At 40.5% G+C, this 14,374-nt stretch overlaps 1 protein-coding gene across 1 annotated transcript in view; it reads left to right on the top strand.

The window, feature by feature from the left end:
* LOC119900255 (1-phosphatidylinositol 4,5-bisphosphate phosphodiesterase gamma-1-like) overlaps positions 1-14,374 on the top strand; it is a 38,828-nt gene that overhangs the window by 16,092 nt on the left and 8,362 nt on the right. Inside the window, exons 5-25 of the mRNA XM_038715049.1 lie at positions 407-454; positions 1,626-1,710; positions 1,836-1,916; positions 4,078-4,112; positions 4,917-4,989; positions 5,081-5,176; positions 5,277-5,395; positions 6,962-7,047; positions 7,329-7,449; positions 8,678-8,846; positions 9,381-9,500; positions 9,592-9,699; positions 9,819-10,003; positions 10,647-10,847; positions 10,970-11,089; positions 11,211-11,394; positions 12,025-12,102; positions 12,652-12,755; positions 12,845-12,941; positions 13,038-13,104; positions 14,113-14,279. Coding sequence (XP_038570977.1) covers positions 407-454; positions 1,626-1,710; positions 1,836-1,916; positions 4,078-4,112; positions 4,917-4,989; positions 5,081-5,176; positions 5,277-5,395; positions 6,962-7,047; positions 7,329-7,449; positions 8,678-8,846; positions 9,381-9,500; positions 9,592-9,699; positions 9,819-10,003; positions 10,647-10,847; positions 10,970-11,089; positions 11,211-11,394; positions 12,025-12,102; positions 12,652-12,755; positions 12,845-12,941; positions 13,038-13,104; positions 14,113-14,279 — 2,344 coding nt within the window. The remainder of the gene's footprint in view (positions 1-406; positions 455-1,625; positions 1,711-1,835; positions 1,917-4,077; positions 4,113-4,916; positions 4,990-5,080; positions 5,177-5,276; positions 5,396-6,961; positions 7,048-7,328; positions 7,450-8,677; positions 8,847-9,380; positions 9,501-9,591; positions 9,700-9,818; positions 10,004-10,646; positions 10,848-10,969; positions 11,090-11,210; positions 11,395-12,024; positions 12,103-12,651; positions 12,756-12,844; positions 12,942-13,037; positions 13,105-14,112; positions 14,280-14,374) is intronic.

The following is a 14,374-nucleotide window of genomic DNA, read 5'->3' as shown; positions in this document are numbered from 1 at the left end:
GCTATATCACCTAATAGTTCTTTAAGCTGCCTGTTCCTTTAGAACATTTGGGAGGACCCATCAGGAGGAAAGTGAAAGCTAGTTAGCCTAGCTTGCAATCGTTTTAGCCTTTACTTCAGTTAACTATCTGCGTCACTATGTAACGTGTGTCACGATGCTCGCCTAGCGGCTAGTGTGGCACTAACGCAAGCAACATCACTCAAAATCTTATCCACTTTTTAAAAAACGCATGATAACATTGCTTGGAACCTCTGGTGTGTGCTACTGTGGATGTTTGCTACACAATGTTGTAATTAAACCATGCAAATCTATTCAGATGCAACCCGGAAATAAAATGATGAACATAAAAATGAGCATAATGACCAATTTAATGTTTTCTTTTCTCCATCCCTCCCGCCCTCTGTAGGTGGTTGAGGAAACAGTTTGAAGTCATGGACAGGAACCATGAAGGAAGGTGGGTGATTCGCCACAAACACCCAATCATAGCTTTTACAGCAGCCTGTGATGGATGCTTTTGGCCAGTCTGTCACAGCAGGTGGAACATGGAGGTGAAACCAGATCCAGATGTCATCAAAGAGCATGTTCTCCCTCTGTCAGGGATATGCTCTGACCTTAACCTCCACAGCCCGATAACGCACATCCACACCCTTAACCTCCACATATCACACACACCGTTTCTGTCTTTTTCTCTCTTGTGCCCACATTAATCCAGTCCAAGCTTCTGTTTGGGTGGAAGCCACTCCAGGACAAGCCTGCCACTGCCTGATAAGCAGCAGGAAGTGATGCGTTGGGCTGGGATAGGGCAACTTCCCGTCTCCAGTGAAAATAGTAACAGTAACCGTAGCTAGACAGAGGGAAGTGGGTGGAGAGATGAACCAGACCTGGCAGCGACAGCGGTCATTGACCCCAAAAAGATCCTCTCTGCTTCAGAGAAATGACCTGGATTTCTTTCTTGTTCTACCTGCTTTTTTGCTTCCTTCCTCATCGTGTTTATGATGGTTACATGTGTTTTAACAATCAGTAAAAGTGATTATCCATGTGCAGTTTGTGCTAGGAAAAAAAAGATGTTGAGGTAAAGACTTCAGCAACTCCACAGAAGCAACTGCAACAGTGTGTGTGTGCAAAAATGTTCTGCATACAGTCCATTTAAGAAGCTCTGTGTTGACTTAAGGGAACAAACATAAAGGTCCATTATTCACCTTGGAAAGATGAACTTTTAAGCCAACATGGAACAATGTTTTCAGTAGGAACCAATGATTATTTGACAAGAACTAAAGGATAGAATAGTGCCAGGCTTATCCTTTTAAGCGAGTAGAGTAATAAAAGTATACATCTGTACCCAGCCTTACCTCTATGTCCAGGACAAGACGCATCCCCTTCTAGCAATCGCCTCAGAGTCTAAACAATGAAAATGTTACTGTAGACCTCACTTTGGGCCTGGAATGGTTTGACAATTGCGCTTCAAACCATACAGCTCCATCTCCTGGTGAAAACATATACAATAACACTAGGTCTTTTATGAGAAGCTCTCTAAAGGTGCAATTCAACTAGTGTTTGAAGTAGACTGCAAAATCTTAAAAACAGTGTCATGTTCAGATAGAAATTCTTTTCTGTTTCTTTATCAGCATCACGGTGAAGGATGTGAAAGCTCTGCTGCCTCAGGTCAACTACAGAGTCCCCAACATGCGCTTTCTCAAAGACAAGCTACAGGTCAGAGCAGAATAAGTCTGATAGCTCTGGATAATTTTTATTTTTGTTCATCCTCCCACACCTACTATACCTCTTTCAATGTCCTTTTGTGTCACACTAACTGACATCCTTCCCAATTTACACAGGAGGTGGAGGCCAGGAGCGATCTGTCGTACCCCAACTTTGCACAGCTCTACAGAACATTGATGTTTGACGCACAGAAGAGTGTGAGTGTCACTTTTGGGTTTGCACTCATACACACTCACACAGTCCTGGAAGAAGTAATTAATGCCTTTACTTAAATAAAAGTAGTCGCATCACAATGGAAAAATAATCCACTACAAATTATGCTTTCAGGATCACAGTAACAAGCACTCATTTTGAAGATGTCCCAGTCTGTGTTAAAGGACCATAATCTGGTGTTACTTGTTTGAGTTCCTTAATTACAAATCAAGTACACTTTACATTTTGATTACCATTTTCAAAAGCATGCTTTGTAATTTTTTATTCACATGGCGGACAGAAACTTGTGAGTGTTGTCTGATCACAGTGAACATCAAGGCTGCGTTAATTTCTTTGCAGAGTAAGCAGAGCAGACTTGACTTTCAATCTGCAATAAAACTGCATTACCAAGCATAAGAATGTAACTTTGACAAACAGTAATGTGGACTTGATGTTCACTGCTGGATTTACTCAAGCGACCTACAGTCTACTAATATTATCATATTGTAAAGACATTAATGTAAAGAAATCTAAAAGAAAAATGTTATGCTTAAAAAGTGTTTGGCTGTGATCTTTTAAAGTAATGTTACACATGATTTGTAGTAAAAACTGTAAAACCACTAGGGATGCACCGAATGTTCCGCCACCAAAATAAATCTGCTAATAAGTCAAAAGACCAAAGAAATTTTACCGAACAATTACATTGACATGTCTGCAGAGTGGAAGTGTCTGAGAAAGACGCAAAAATCGCCGTCTGCAGACACTGTTCTGCTGAATCGTCTCCTAGCACATCCGCTCGATCTGTGGCAACAAACGGTCTGACCCGCTTTGAGTGTTTCTGTCACTCGTTTCTGAGAAGGTGATTAAGCTAGTTGCAACTAAATTTGGGGTGCACATGTATTCAAGCTTTTATGGTAAATCCACTGAAACGGACCAGTGCGAGCTGACAGGCAGGTTAGTGACTTTATCCTGTCAGTTTCTCTCTTTACAAAGACAAGTCTTGAGTCCTACCTGAAGTCTTTATGTTGCGCGATACGAGAACCACATACAACATTATTTATCAAATTGCGTGGGTCTTGAAGAATTTAGCGTGAGGATAGACACATGGGACAATGTCCGGTTTTCAAAACAAGGTGTCTATACAGGATGGAAATAAGATTGATTTGATTATATTCACAGAAAGTATAAAACATATTTGTGTCCATTAAAAGTAAATGGACATGTGTAATTCGCTTTATTGGATCCTCTCGAGCCTCGGACACACCTACTAGGGGTGGGAATCACCAGAGGCCCCACGATACGATATTATCACGATACGATATTATCGCGATACGATATTATTGCGATTTTAAACATATTGCAATTTTTTATCTTTTTCCCAACTTCAAATTGTGTCCCCAACGGAAAATTCTTTTTCTAGTGGACTGAAAAAGCAATTTTATTAGTGCCAAAAAACAAACTTCTCATGTACAATTTATATAATAAAAGATCGATACTTGACGTTCGTGTTACGATACGATATTGCCTTGCAAAATATCTCGATACTATGCTGTTACTGCATCATCTACAGACCTGTTGGCTCTGTAGGTGAACTGCAGGGGGTCCAGGAGAGGGTTTGTGATGGATTTGATTTATGCAATGGTAAAAAAAAAAGTCAAAATAAATGGAAAAAATGTGAATGTACTTGTGTTCTGCAAATTTTTTCATTATATTCGGTTTTGGCTTCAGCCAAGAATTTTAATTTGGTCCTAAAATTAAATGAAAAGGTCTCATATTAAATGATAATGAAATATAACCCCCAAATTGGAGATACAGGTTGTTGTTTTTTTAGCCAGCTCAGTTTAAGATTACATGCCCCTCCAAATTCTTTCTAAAACTACATAGAGGGTTGGGCAATAAAACAAAAATTATAAACACTGAGATATAATTTTCCTCAATAACAACAAATGTTCAATAAATGTTTGCTTTAATTCATTGAAATCATGGACAAATTAGCAGTTAATTTTATTTTGTTGAGGATAAAAGAAGAAATTTTACTCGTCACTACTGTATTTGAGCTCTTGTGCACTCGTACCACACCACGCTCACTTTGTCCTTTACTGTTTATGCTTAACCTGGCTCCCTCCCCACCTGTCTGTCACCTGGCCCCTCCTGTTTTGTTCCCAGATTATTGAGCAGCTGGAACTCTCCTTCCCTCTGCGGTGAGTCCCTCCACCTCCACCTCTTGTCCTCACATCTCCCCACTCTTTTCCTTCTACCGGTCCAGTTTCTCTTACACTGTACAAAATTATAAACGCAACACTTTTTTGTTTTTGCCCCCATTCATCAGGAACTGAACTCAAAGATCTAAGACTTTCTCTGTGTACACCAAAGGCCTATTTCTCTCAAATATTGTTCCCAATGTTTTCACATTTGCAAATGGGATTTTATTGTGGCCAGCCTAAGGCCTTTTATTGTGGCCAGCCTAAGGCCTTTTATTGTGGCCATGGCCAGCCTAAGGCACACCTGTGCAATCCCCATGCGGTCTGATCAGCATCTTGATATGCCACACCTGTGAGGTGGATGGATTATCTCGGCAAAGGAGAAGTGCTCACTTACACAGATGTTGACAGATTTGTGAACAGTATTTGAGAGAAATAGGCCTTTGGTGTACACAGAGAAAGTCTTAGATCTTTGAGTTCAGCTCATAATGGGGACAAAAATAAGTGTTGCGTTTATCATTTTGTTCAGTGTAAAAACACACTTTTTTTGGCTGTCAGGAAAGCAAAACATTTCCATGTGTTTTAGCCATTTTAATGGTACTTAAATGTTTCTTTTCTCTAGGGATGGGAAATATTTAGCTTAACGTTTTGGGACATTCATTAACCTTTAAAAATGGCACAAGGTCATTAGAATCAGCATATTGAATAATAAGGTTAGGTGCCAACGTATAACTTCTCCCCTCTCATTTACTTAACCTTTCTTTAACTTTCACTCCTCTGTCGTCTGTCATTGTGTGTTTGAAGGAATGTTGACAGACCAGAGCTTTGTCAGATCTCCCTGTACGACTTCCAGAAGTTTTTACAGATGGACCAGAAGGTACTGAGCAAATTCAAACTCCCCGTCAGCCCAACACAGAGTGCTCTCTAAAAACTGCTTTGTGCTCACTTCTTCATCTGGCTCGTCTCAGGACTCCTGGGCGTCAGATCTCAGTCGTGTCAGAGAATTCCTCATGGGGTACGTGAGGGGTGGATCGCAGCCTGAGCCGATGCTACAACTTGATGAGGTGAAACACTACACGCAAATGTGCATAAAAGCTGAAATAAACTGTGAGATTTTATTCCTACTTTTTCCAACCGTACAATCATGTTACTTTCTGTTTGTAGTTCCTGACATTCCTGTTCTCTAAAGAGAATTCAATATATGACCCTCGACTTTCACCTGTTGTTCCGGATGACATGAAAAAGCCACTGTCTCAGTATTGGATCTCCTCTTCGCACAATACGTAGGTCTCAACATGTGTGTCTCAAACATTCCTAAATGTTTTAATAATGTATTTAATTATCGTAACACCCCAATAAAGGCACATTGACCCTCATGTGAAGCTTCTCTCAGGCATCCCTATTTAGTATAAGAAGAGCTTTAGGGAAATCATTGTAGGTAGTGTCAAGTCTGTGATTTAAACAATACTGATGCCTTCCAACAACTCCAAATGTGTATCAATTACATGTTGTATATGTGTGTTTAAAAGATCTTGAAATAGAAAAGACACATTGCTGAATTAGCAGTTAGCCTAAACGTTAAGCCAATAAGAGCTAGCTGCAAGTAGCAGTATTTATGAAAGACTTCCTGCTAAGTCAATTTTATTTATTAAAACTGAAACAATTAGCAGACTAATCAAGAAGCAGATCAATGAAGAAGCAGATCAACATACCGTAAAACTTCAATTAATAGCGTCCCAAATAGCCGCCTATCTCATTTACTGGCCTGGTGTGGGAACACATTTAGACAAATAAACACCTGCCTCAATTTAACGCCTGGTCTGGTTTTCAAGTTAGTTATTCAAGTTCTTTGGATGAATAAAATCTCTTAAACCCTGCGGGGTCGCCCGCTTTAGCTAAGCTGTTTAGATCGTTAATACAAATATTAATGTTTAAACATATTATCAATATGTCCGTATGAACATGCTACACATACACAATTCAGTAGTTCAGTTCATCTAAAGGAAACAACAAGCCCCAAAGTCTAATTCTTAAAGATTTACAGGTGTAACCTGCCTGGCACAAGAGAGGAAAGGAAATAAAATGATGACTGCCTTTACCTTTTGAAGTGCTCGTTAAGTGTGCTAGTTAAGCCCGAATGTGTTCGTTCCTTGATTATTTATATTCCTTTAGTCTGTAAGGGTCCACCCATCAAAAGAATTAAAACAGCTTTTCGTCCTGTCATGTGAAGTCCATCATTCTCTGTCTGCTAACTTCTGTCATCCTGCACCGTGTTGTTGTCGTGATGTTACTTCAAAATAAAAGCGCGTAAGCCGTCTGGTCGGAGCTAGATTAAATGAATGACATGTATTTGATATTATTTGATCATTTTTATTGAAGTATTATTCTGTTATCTGTTTTGAAATAAATAAACTGTTTCACAGTAGTTTCAGTTTTGTGCAAAAGGAATTAAAGGGCTGTCACTTATGGATGCCTGTCCCAAATATAGCCAGGGTCAATTCAGTGATTTTAGCAAATAAAAGCCCGGGCTTTTTTTACGGTAAACACCAATTTTGAATTGACTAATCATTTTAAACAAGTAATCAAGCAAAAATGTCTGATTCCAGCCTTGCAAATGTGAGGATTTCTCTGTTTTATAAATTGCGTTTGGGTGTTTTACAGTTCGGACAAATTAGGCGATTTATTATAAAATGTTTCAAACTTATTGAATAAAATCATTAAGAATGGAAATAACTGACCCAACTGTATTAATCAATAATGGAAACAATTATTAGTTGCAGCCCTTGAATGCACTTAAATGCATTTTCAGCTGCTCTTGTGAACTTGTTTCCATATTCTTGTTCTTTCAGCTACCTGACAGGTGACCAGTTTTCCAGTGAATCATCTCTAGAAGCCTACGCCCGCTGCCTGAGGATGTGCTGCCGTTGCATTGAACGTAAGAGTATCCAACATTTGATTGTGACTCAAAAGAAAATTAAATAGTGGTTTTAAGCAACAATTCCAGGGCCTTTGTTCTGCGAATGTTTTGCTGTTCATTCTAATGCAATATACCTTAGATGCTGGCCACATATGGAATAGCGGTGTTTTGTTTTTTGTGTTGAAATTTGTGTTTTGGTCTGGCCTTTGCAATCAGGGTATGTGCCGCTAAAAGCCTCTATTTAGAGTATAAAAGATTCAGCTGAAGTTTGCACCTGAATCTGTGTTTCCTGATCTTAGTGGACTGCTGGGATGGACCTGACGACCTGCCAATCATCTACCATGGACACACTTTAACCTCCAAGATCAAATTCCTGGATGTGCTGCACACCATCAAAGAACACGCCTTCGTCACATCTGAGTAAGTGGATGAAGCGGACATTCGCTTCACAAGATCACCAACCATCATTAACCATAAAGTCAAAGTCTGTAATATGTTTTTATTAATATATCATAATTCTGTCCATTTGTTTGATGTAGTGTGGTGAAACACACAATGCATTTGCCATGTTTAATGATGATGATGATTGATAGTATTGAGAAATGTTAACTGTGTGTGTGTGAGGTCACACATGCTGTCTTAACTTTATCAAAGTAAACATTATATTAGGTAGGTAGGTACATTTATTGTCACAACAAAACAGGTTATAAAATTAAATTGAGCTTTGTGACTCCCTTCTGCCACATAGCAGAAAATATACATTAATACAGAAGAAATTATAAAAATGGTAAACAGAAATAAACAATATTCAATGATCAATAGAGCAGTGCTGAGGATGCATTAGAGTTTAAGAGTCTGATGGTGCAGCAGCAGAAACTTCTATATCTCTTCCCAGAAGGCAGTGGGGTGAACAGGCTGTGGCTGGGTGGGTACTGTCCTTTAGTATCCTTTGGGCTCTGCGTAGACACCTCACCTTGGGAGATTGGTACCAGTGATCTTCTGAGGGGTTTTAATCACCCGCTGCAGAGCCCTCCGGTCCTGGGCCGTGCACATCCCATGCCAGTTTGTGATGTTTCCAGTCAGGATGCTTTCTGTTGCTCCTCTGTCAAAGCTGACAAGAACTCTGCTCGGGAATTTGGCCTTTTTAAGCTTCCTCAAGAAATACAGTAGTTTCAGAGCTTTCTTCCCCACCGTGGAGATGTAAGACGACAACATCAGGTTCTCTATGATGCTGATTCTGAGGAACCTGAAACTGTTCACCTGCTCCACCTCAGCACCAGTGATGTAGACAGGAGTGTGCGTCTTTAAATTTCCTTAAATGCAACTATCAGCTCCTGTTTTGCTCACGTTGAGCCGTAGGTTGTTCTCTGTACACCACTCTACATAATTATCAATTTCTTCCCGATATGAAGTCTCATCGTTGTTTGAAATCCGGCCGATGATGGTGGTGTCGTCCGCAGACTTCACAAGAGAGTTCTCTCCGTGTTGGGGGATATTGATATTCATGGTACAACAACACTATCTCCTCCATCATTGTTGCTATGTTTTGGAAATGGAACAACTTGTAGATTGTAGTTGGGGGGGAGGGAATCTGATTTCCTTCCGCTTCTAGAGCAGAGTTCACCTACCTGCTGTTGTGTTTGTGCAGGTATCCGGTGATCCTGTCCATCGAGGACCACTGCAGTGTAGTCCAACAGAGGAACATGGCCATGAACTTTAAGAAGGTGTTTGGAGATCTGCTTCTCACCAAGCCAGTCGACAGCAACGCAGAGGAGCTTCCCTCACCGTACCAGCTCCGAAGAAAGATCCTTATCAAGGTACGCAGACACCTACGTTTAGCAAGTCAGAGACTGCATCTTTCAAAGTCAGCACTATAAGACTGAATGTGTCATAGAAGGCCAACAGACTCAGACTTGTCCTAAATATCACTGCCTTCTCTGCTGGAAGGTTTCATGTCTGTTGCACCTCTAACTGCAGCCATCATCACTGATTGGTGTGGTGAGAAGTGTTTGGTTTCACCTGTAGGTTTGAGAGTCAAAGGGCTAGACCATGTCATCCAGAGAGGAGGTGCAAACTAAACTTAAGTTTCAGGACCCCCAAAGGACCCATTTTGAGGGGCTACGTCCTTAAAAGGAGCTAGCCACTGGCTGTTAAAGTGACCTACCATCAACCATCACTCAACCTAATGACCCAAGTTAAAGTTGCACCGAACAATATCTCTGACTTCCAGTGTTGTTTTTTTCCCCCAATAAGATACATGTGTGCAGTAAAATGGTCCCACATTGTCTTGGTCATGTGAGGCTGTCATTGGTGTAGATCAGTGTGTCTCAAGTTTCACCACTGTGTCACAGCACAAGAAACTGGTGGAAGGTACGCTTTATGAGGAGGTGACATCAGCCAGCTACTCTGAGAACGACATCAGCAACTCTCTGAAGAACGGCATCCTTTACCTAGAAGACCCTATCGACCACGTACGTGTGTCTTAAGTGAGAGATTGTGCATAAAACATACAGTCAGTGTAGTGTGCAGCATTACTGAAGTGTGTTTTTGTGTGATTGACAGACATGGACTCCACATTATTTTGTCCTGACCAGTAATAAGATTTACTACTCAGAGGAGACGTCTCACTACCAGACAGCTGATGAAGAAGAGGAGGATGAAGGAAAAGAGGTTGGGAGATGATGTTGATGAGTTGTTTATCAGCAATTGTGAAAATGAGGGAAAAGGTATTAATCATGTAAAGACGATGGTGATTTCAGTTTTTTCCTCACTCTTTTCCTGTAATTCAGGAGTGTAACAACAACGAGCAGCACTGTGCGGAGCGCTGGTTCCACGGGAAGCTGGGTGGAGGTCGCGATGGTCGACAGGTGGCGGAGAAGCTCCTGCAGGAGTACTGCGAGGGCGGGGCCAAAGACGGCACCTTCCTGGTTCGGGAGAGTGAGACGTTTGTTGGAGACTACACCCTCTCATTCTGGTCGGTAACACCACACAGGAAGTTTCTTTAAAAGTGATCTCACCCGCCACTCTTGGGTTTTTCTTGTTTTATTCAGTGGAGAAGAGAAAAGAAAGAAATGGGAATTTGAGTATGAGTGAATGTAGAAACACAATTATTAGATGGTGGTGGGGGAACAATTATTAGATGGTGGTGGGGGAGAGTTGAGGACAATAAACAGCAGTACAGCAAACAGAGCATCACAGATCATAAAGGAAAAAAGAGATTTGAACGTTTCGGTATTTGTTCAAAATTAGTTAGAAAAATCACAACTGAACATGAAATAAAAGATAAAATGTCTGATAATTATATCACAAAACACATTTACACTTGATAGTATTATAAATATTTCAGTTTTTATTTACTGCATGGACATTCATTTAAATATTAGCCAATATTGTGTATTTAAATATAAAGAGGGATAATCTCAACAGTGAAGGAAGGTACAGAAGCATACATAGATCAATTTTCAAATCACAGGAATTTTGTATTGCAGTCTGTGTGAATTTGACAAATTATAGAAGTATTAAAAGTTTGATTTACTTCTCGTCTCCAGCCTGCTAGAGTTTTATGACACCTAAGTGGAAATCAGCATACTAACTCAGCCCGGTTCCTCCTCTTCCAGGCGCTCTGGTCGAGTCCAGCACTGCAGGATCCATTCGCGTCAGGAGTCTGGCTCCACCCGCTTCTACCTGACCGACAACCTGGTGTTTGACAGCCTCTATCGCCTCATCTGCCATTACAGAGACACGCCTCTACGCTGCAACGAGTTTGAGATGAGGCTGGGCAGCCCCGTACCTCAGCCCAACGCACACGAGAGCAGAGAGTGAGTGATCAATGCCTGCAAAGATGTCAGAGGTCCTTCCTCTTTCTTTTGTGTGAAAGAAATTACTGGCGGCAGAAAAGTAAAAATTACATTTGTGTTGTGTTGTTTTTTTTTTCCCCCAGGTGGTACCACTCCAGTCTGTCCCGTGTTCAGGCTGAACACATGCTGATGCGTGTTCCCAGAGACGGAGCTTTCTTGGTGCGAAAGCGCAGCGAACACAACTCCTACGCCATCTCCTTTAGGTAGAAGGTCAACACACACACTGACGGTCAATCACATAACAGCACTAACTCATCTGTTCTCTGCTCATAGTTTTAGTTGCATACAGACAACCAAGAAGAAAATATGTCCATCTCTCTGTAGGGCGGAGGGTAAGATCAAACACTGTCGTATCCAGCAGGAAGGCCGTCTCTTCATGTTGGGCAGTTCGGCAGAGTTTGAGAGTTTGGTCGACCTTGTGAGCTACTATGAGAAACATCCTCTGTACCGCAAGATGAGGCTCCGTTACCCGATCAACGAGGACACTCTGGACCGGATGGGCACCACGGTTAGTCGGACACAGCTCAGTTGAAAGGAACAGCTCAGCCTTATAACATGTTTTACTCCATTTAATAAGAATCACATTTTTGTACAATATGTCAACAAACTTGACTTCAAATCTGCTTTTGTCAGAGTAAAGGGCTGTTTTGTTTTTTCCCAATTAACTAACTTGTCCGTAATGTCAGAAAATAGTAAATCACAATTTTTCAAAGCCCAACAAAACTTTTATTTTCCCTTTGTTACCTCTCTGTAAAATACATACTCAACTATCAAATTTGGATTGACAATTTCAAAATAAATTGTGACTTACATTATGGTTGCTTGACAATGCAGTGCAAACTTTTATACTGTACCTTTTTAAACTGTATTATGATGCAATAATGATGTTGCGGACGATGAAATCATACATGGTTTTCACATAAATCAAGTTTCACATCATTAAAAGTAGATTTTTTTTTTTTATTACCACTGTGAAATCATTAAAATGAAAACCAGTGGCTACGTATGTAACAGTAAACCGGTATTATTACTTGCACCAAAAAAAGGTCATCCTTCATCATACATCAACATTAAATCCACACGAGAAAGAAAACAATGGGAGCAACAACAGAAGTAACCATTGTTTGTTGTTTGTCAGGAGCTTGACTATGGGGCGCTGTATGAGGTCCGCACTCCTCATTTCTACGTGGAGGCTAATAAGATGCCCACAGCACGGGTAAGTGAGCCGTTTGTACTATGGACCTCAATTTAATCAGTGTGTGATTAATGTTTATTATATTACTCGGGGCAAATTGTATAGCACAGTACAACAAGGCAATTCAAAGTGCTTTAGAAACAAACAAAAGTATGCAGCACTCCGTAAATGATTAGCAGATTAAATTACCCTTCAAGATAATACGGATACTTCCTTTACAGCCATCAGCAGTAAAATAATTACACAACCTGTAGCAGTACAACCAGTACAAAGTACTGTATGTTTGCGTTCAACTTTGTAATGTAAATGCAGAAGTATTGCTGGTGCAATGTACTAATTTAAAGGACTGATAGTAAAATTGGTAATGCTGAAGAAGAGAGTTTAGTTTCGCTAATAACTCCAGTTTGACAGATTTTTGTGCTGTCAGATTAGTTAAAAGTTAGGGGGGGAAAAAAGAAATGGAAACACTCAAAGCCACTATATGTGGGAATTTAATCTTTGACTTAGGCACACCCTCAGTGGTGGTACCTAAAAATACATTCAGACGGTGTTCCTCGCTGTGTGTTTCAGTGTACAGTCAAAGCTCTGTATGACTACCGAGCCCAGAGGGAAGACGAGCTCTGTTTCCCCAAACAGGCGCTCATCGTCAACGTGGATAAGCAGGAGGGCGGCTGGTGAGTGAATCTCAGTGCACATGTGACTTCCTACGTATCTGTTACACCACACCGTCTCCCCTTGTCATAAACCTGTGTGTTGTCTTTAGGTGGCGAGGTGACTATGGAGGAAAGAAACAGCTGTGGTTTCCAGCAAACTACGTGGAGGAGGTTCCCAGCTCTCCCACCAGAGAACTGGATGAAGCAGTGAGTTCAGATTTTCTAAATGGAGCAAAGTGTCAAATGATCAACTTGTCTTTCCAATCGTAATCTTTTTTTCTTTGTATTATTCTGTTGTCTCAGTCCACAGAGAACAGTCCTCTTGGAACATTCCTCAAGGGCTTCATTGATGTACCAACCTGCCATGTAGGTGAGTCTGATAAACGGCCCTGTTTGAGGCAAACGGGTGACTTCCTAACTGAATGCGAGCGTCCGACTATTGTGTCATCATAAGCTCGGTCTACACAGAATCTGTTAAATATGCACTTTTGTTAAGTTATGTAAAAAAACAAAAACGCACCCATCATGATCAAACCAATCAAGTCAAAGGTGGGTGAATACTTGCCATCTTTCTACGATTGTAGAAAACAGATGTTTCTAGCCAACATCAAGTCGTCGTTTCTACCCCTACATTGATAGATTTAAACGTGATGAATTAACCGTTTCTCATCCATGCACCGCTTTCAATGCGAGCGACAGGAATAAAAAGAAACGGGGCCGCATCACTCGCAGCCAGTTAGGACATTCCAATAGAAAACAATGTCATTTAACTGATTATGTCGCTGTTGCGTGCTCGCATCACATTCAGTTAGAACACAGTGTGCTAACTTTTATTGAATTACATCAGGTATAATCAAAGGTTTAGTGAGAGACTGATCAGATTCTATAAGACCAATTTTCATGTTGTTGACTAGTCAATGAAAGATCACTTGACCAGTTTCAATTATGCAATTTAACCCTGACAATCAATCCAACAATCTCCCGATTTCAAGAAAACGATTACTAATCTTAATTTTCTGCATTTGTTTATATACACTATTTATTTTGTTTTATTGTTTTTATACTTGTTAAAAAATGCTCTACAAATAAAGATGCTTATTTCCACATTAAATTGTCAAACTGGATAAATACCCTTCACATTTAGTCACTGCAATCTTCCAAAAAATTTATCCATAGGGATTTTTAATAAACTGGTAAAAACTGTTCTAAGAAAACACTCATTCCTATTAAAGTTTCCTGTTTTTTTTTTTTAGTAGTTCTATTATAGCAGATCAGTGTTTTGTTGTTATCCCTCAAAGCAAACTGCCTTCTCACACAAAACTCTCTGTGGCATTTCCCCTCTTCCTCCCATCATCTGTCACTCCATATATCTGTCCAGTGGTGCACAAGGATGGGAAGAATTCGCGGCCCTTTGTATGCACAATCCATTCCCAGCAGCTTTCATCTCACCCAGTTCAGACCCTGGATGTGGCAGCTGACAGTCTGGAAGACTTAAACAGCTGGGTCAGCAAGATCAGAGAGGCTACACAGAATGCTGATGCACGGGTCAGTACGACCAAAGTGATGCAAACTAAATCTTGGGAGTAATGTCCTGGTGGCAACACAACAGCAGCTGTGTGAATTTTTAAACTTCAATTTAT

The sequence above is a fragment of the Micropterus salmoides genome, unplaced genomic scaffold (assembly GCF_014851395.1).
Source record: "Micropterus salmoides isolate LMB-PRFRI ecotype aquatic unplaced genomic scaffold, ASM1485139v1 Ms_hic_scaffold_13, whole genome shotgun sequence".
Classification (NCBI taxonomy): domain Eukaryota; kingdom Metazoa; phylum Chordata; class Actinopteri; order Centrarchiformes; family Centrarchidae; genus Micropterus; species Micropterus salmoides.
Note: the sequence above shows the minus strand (reverse complement) of the source record. Positions and strands in the feature narration are given on the sequence as shown.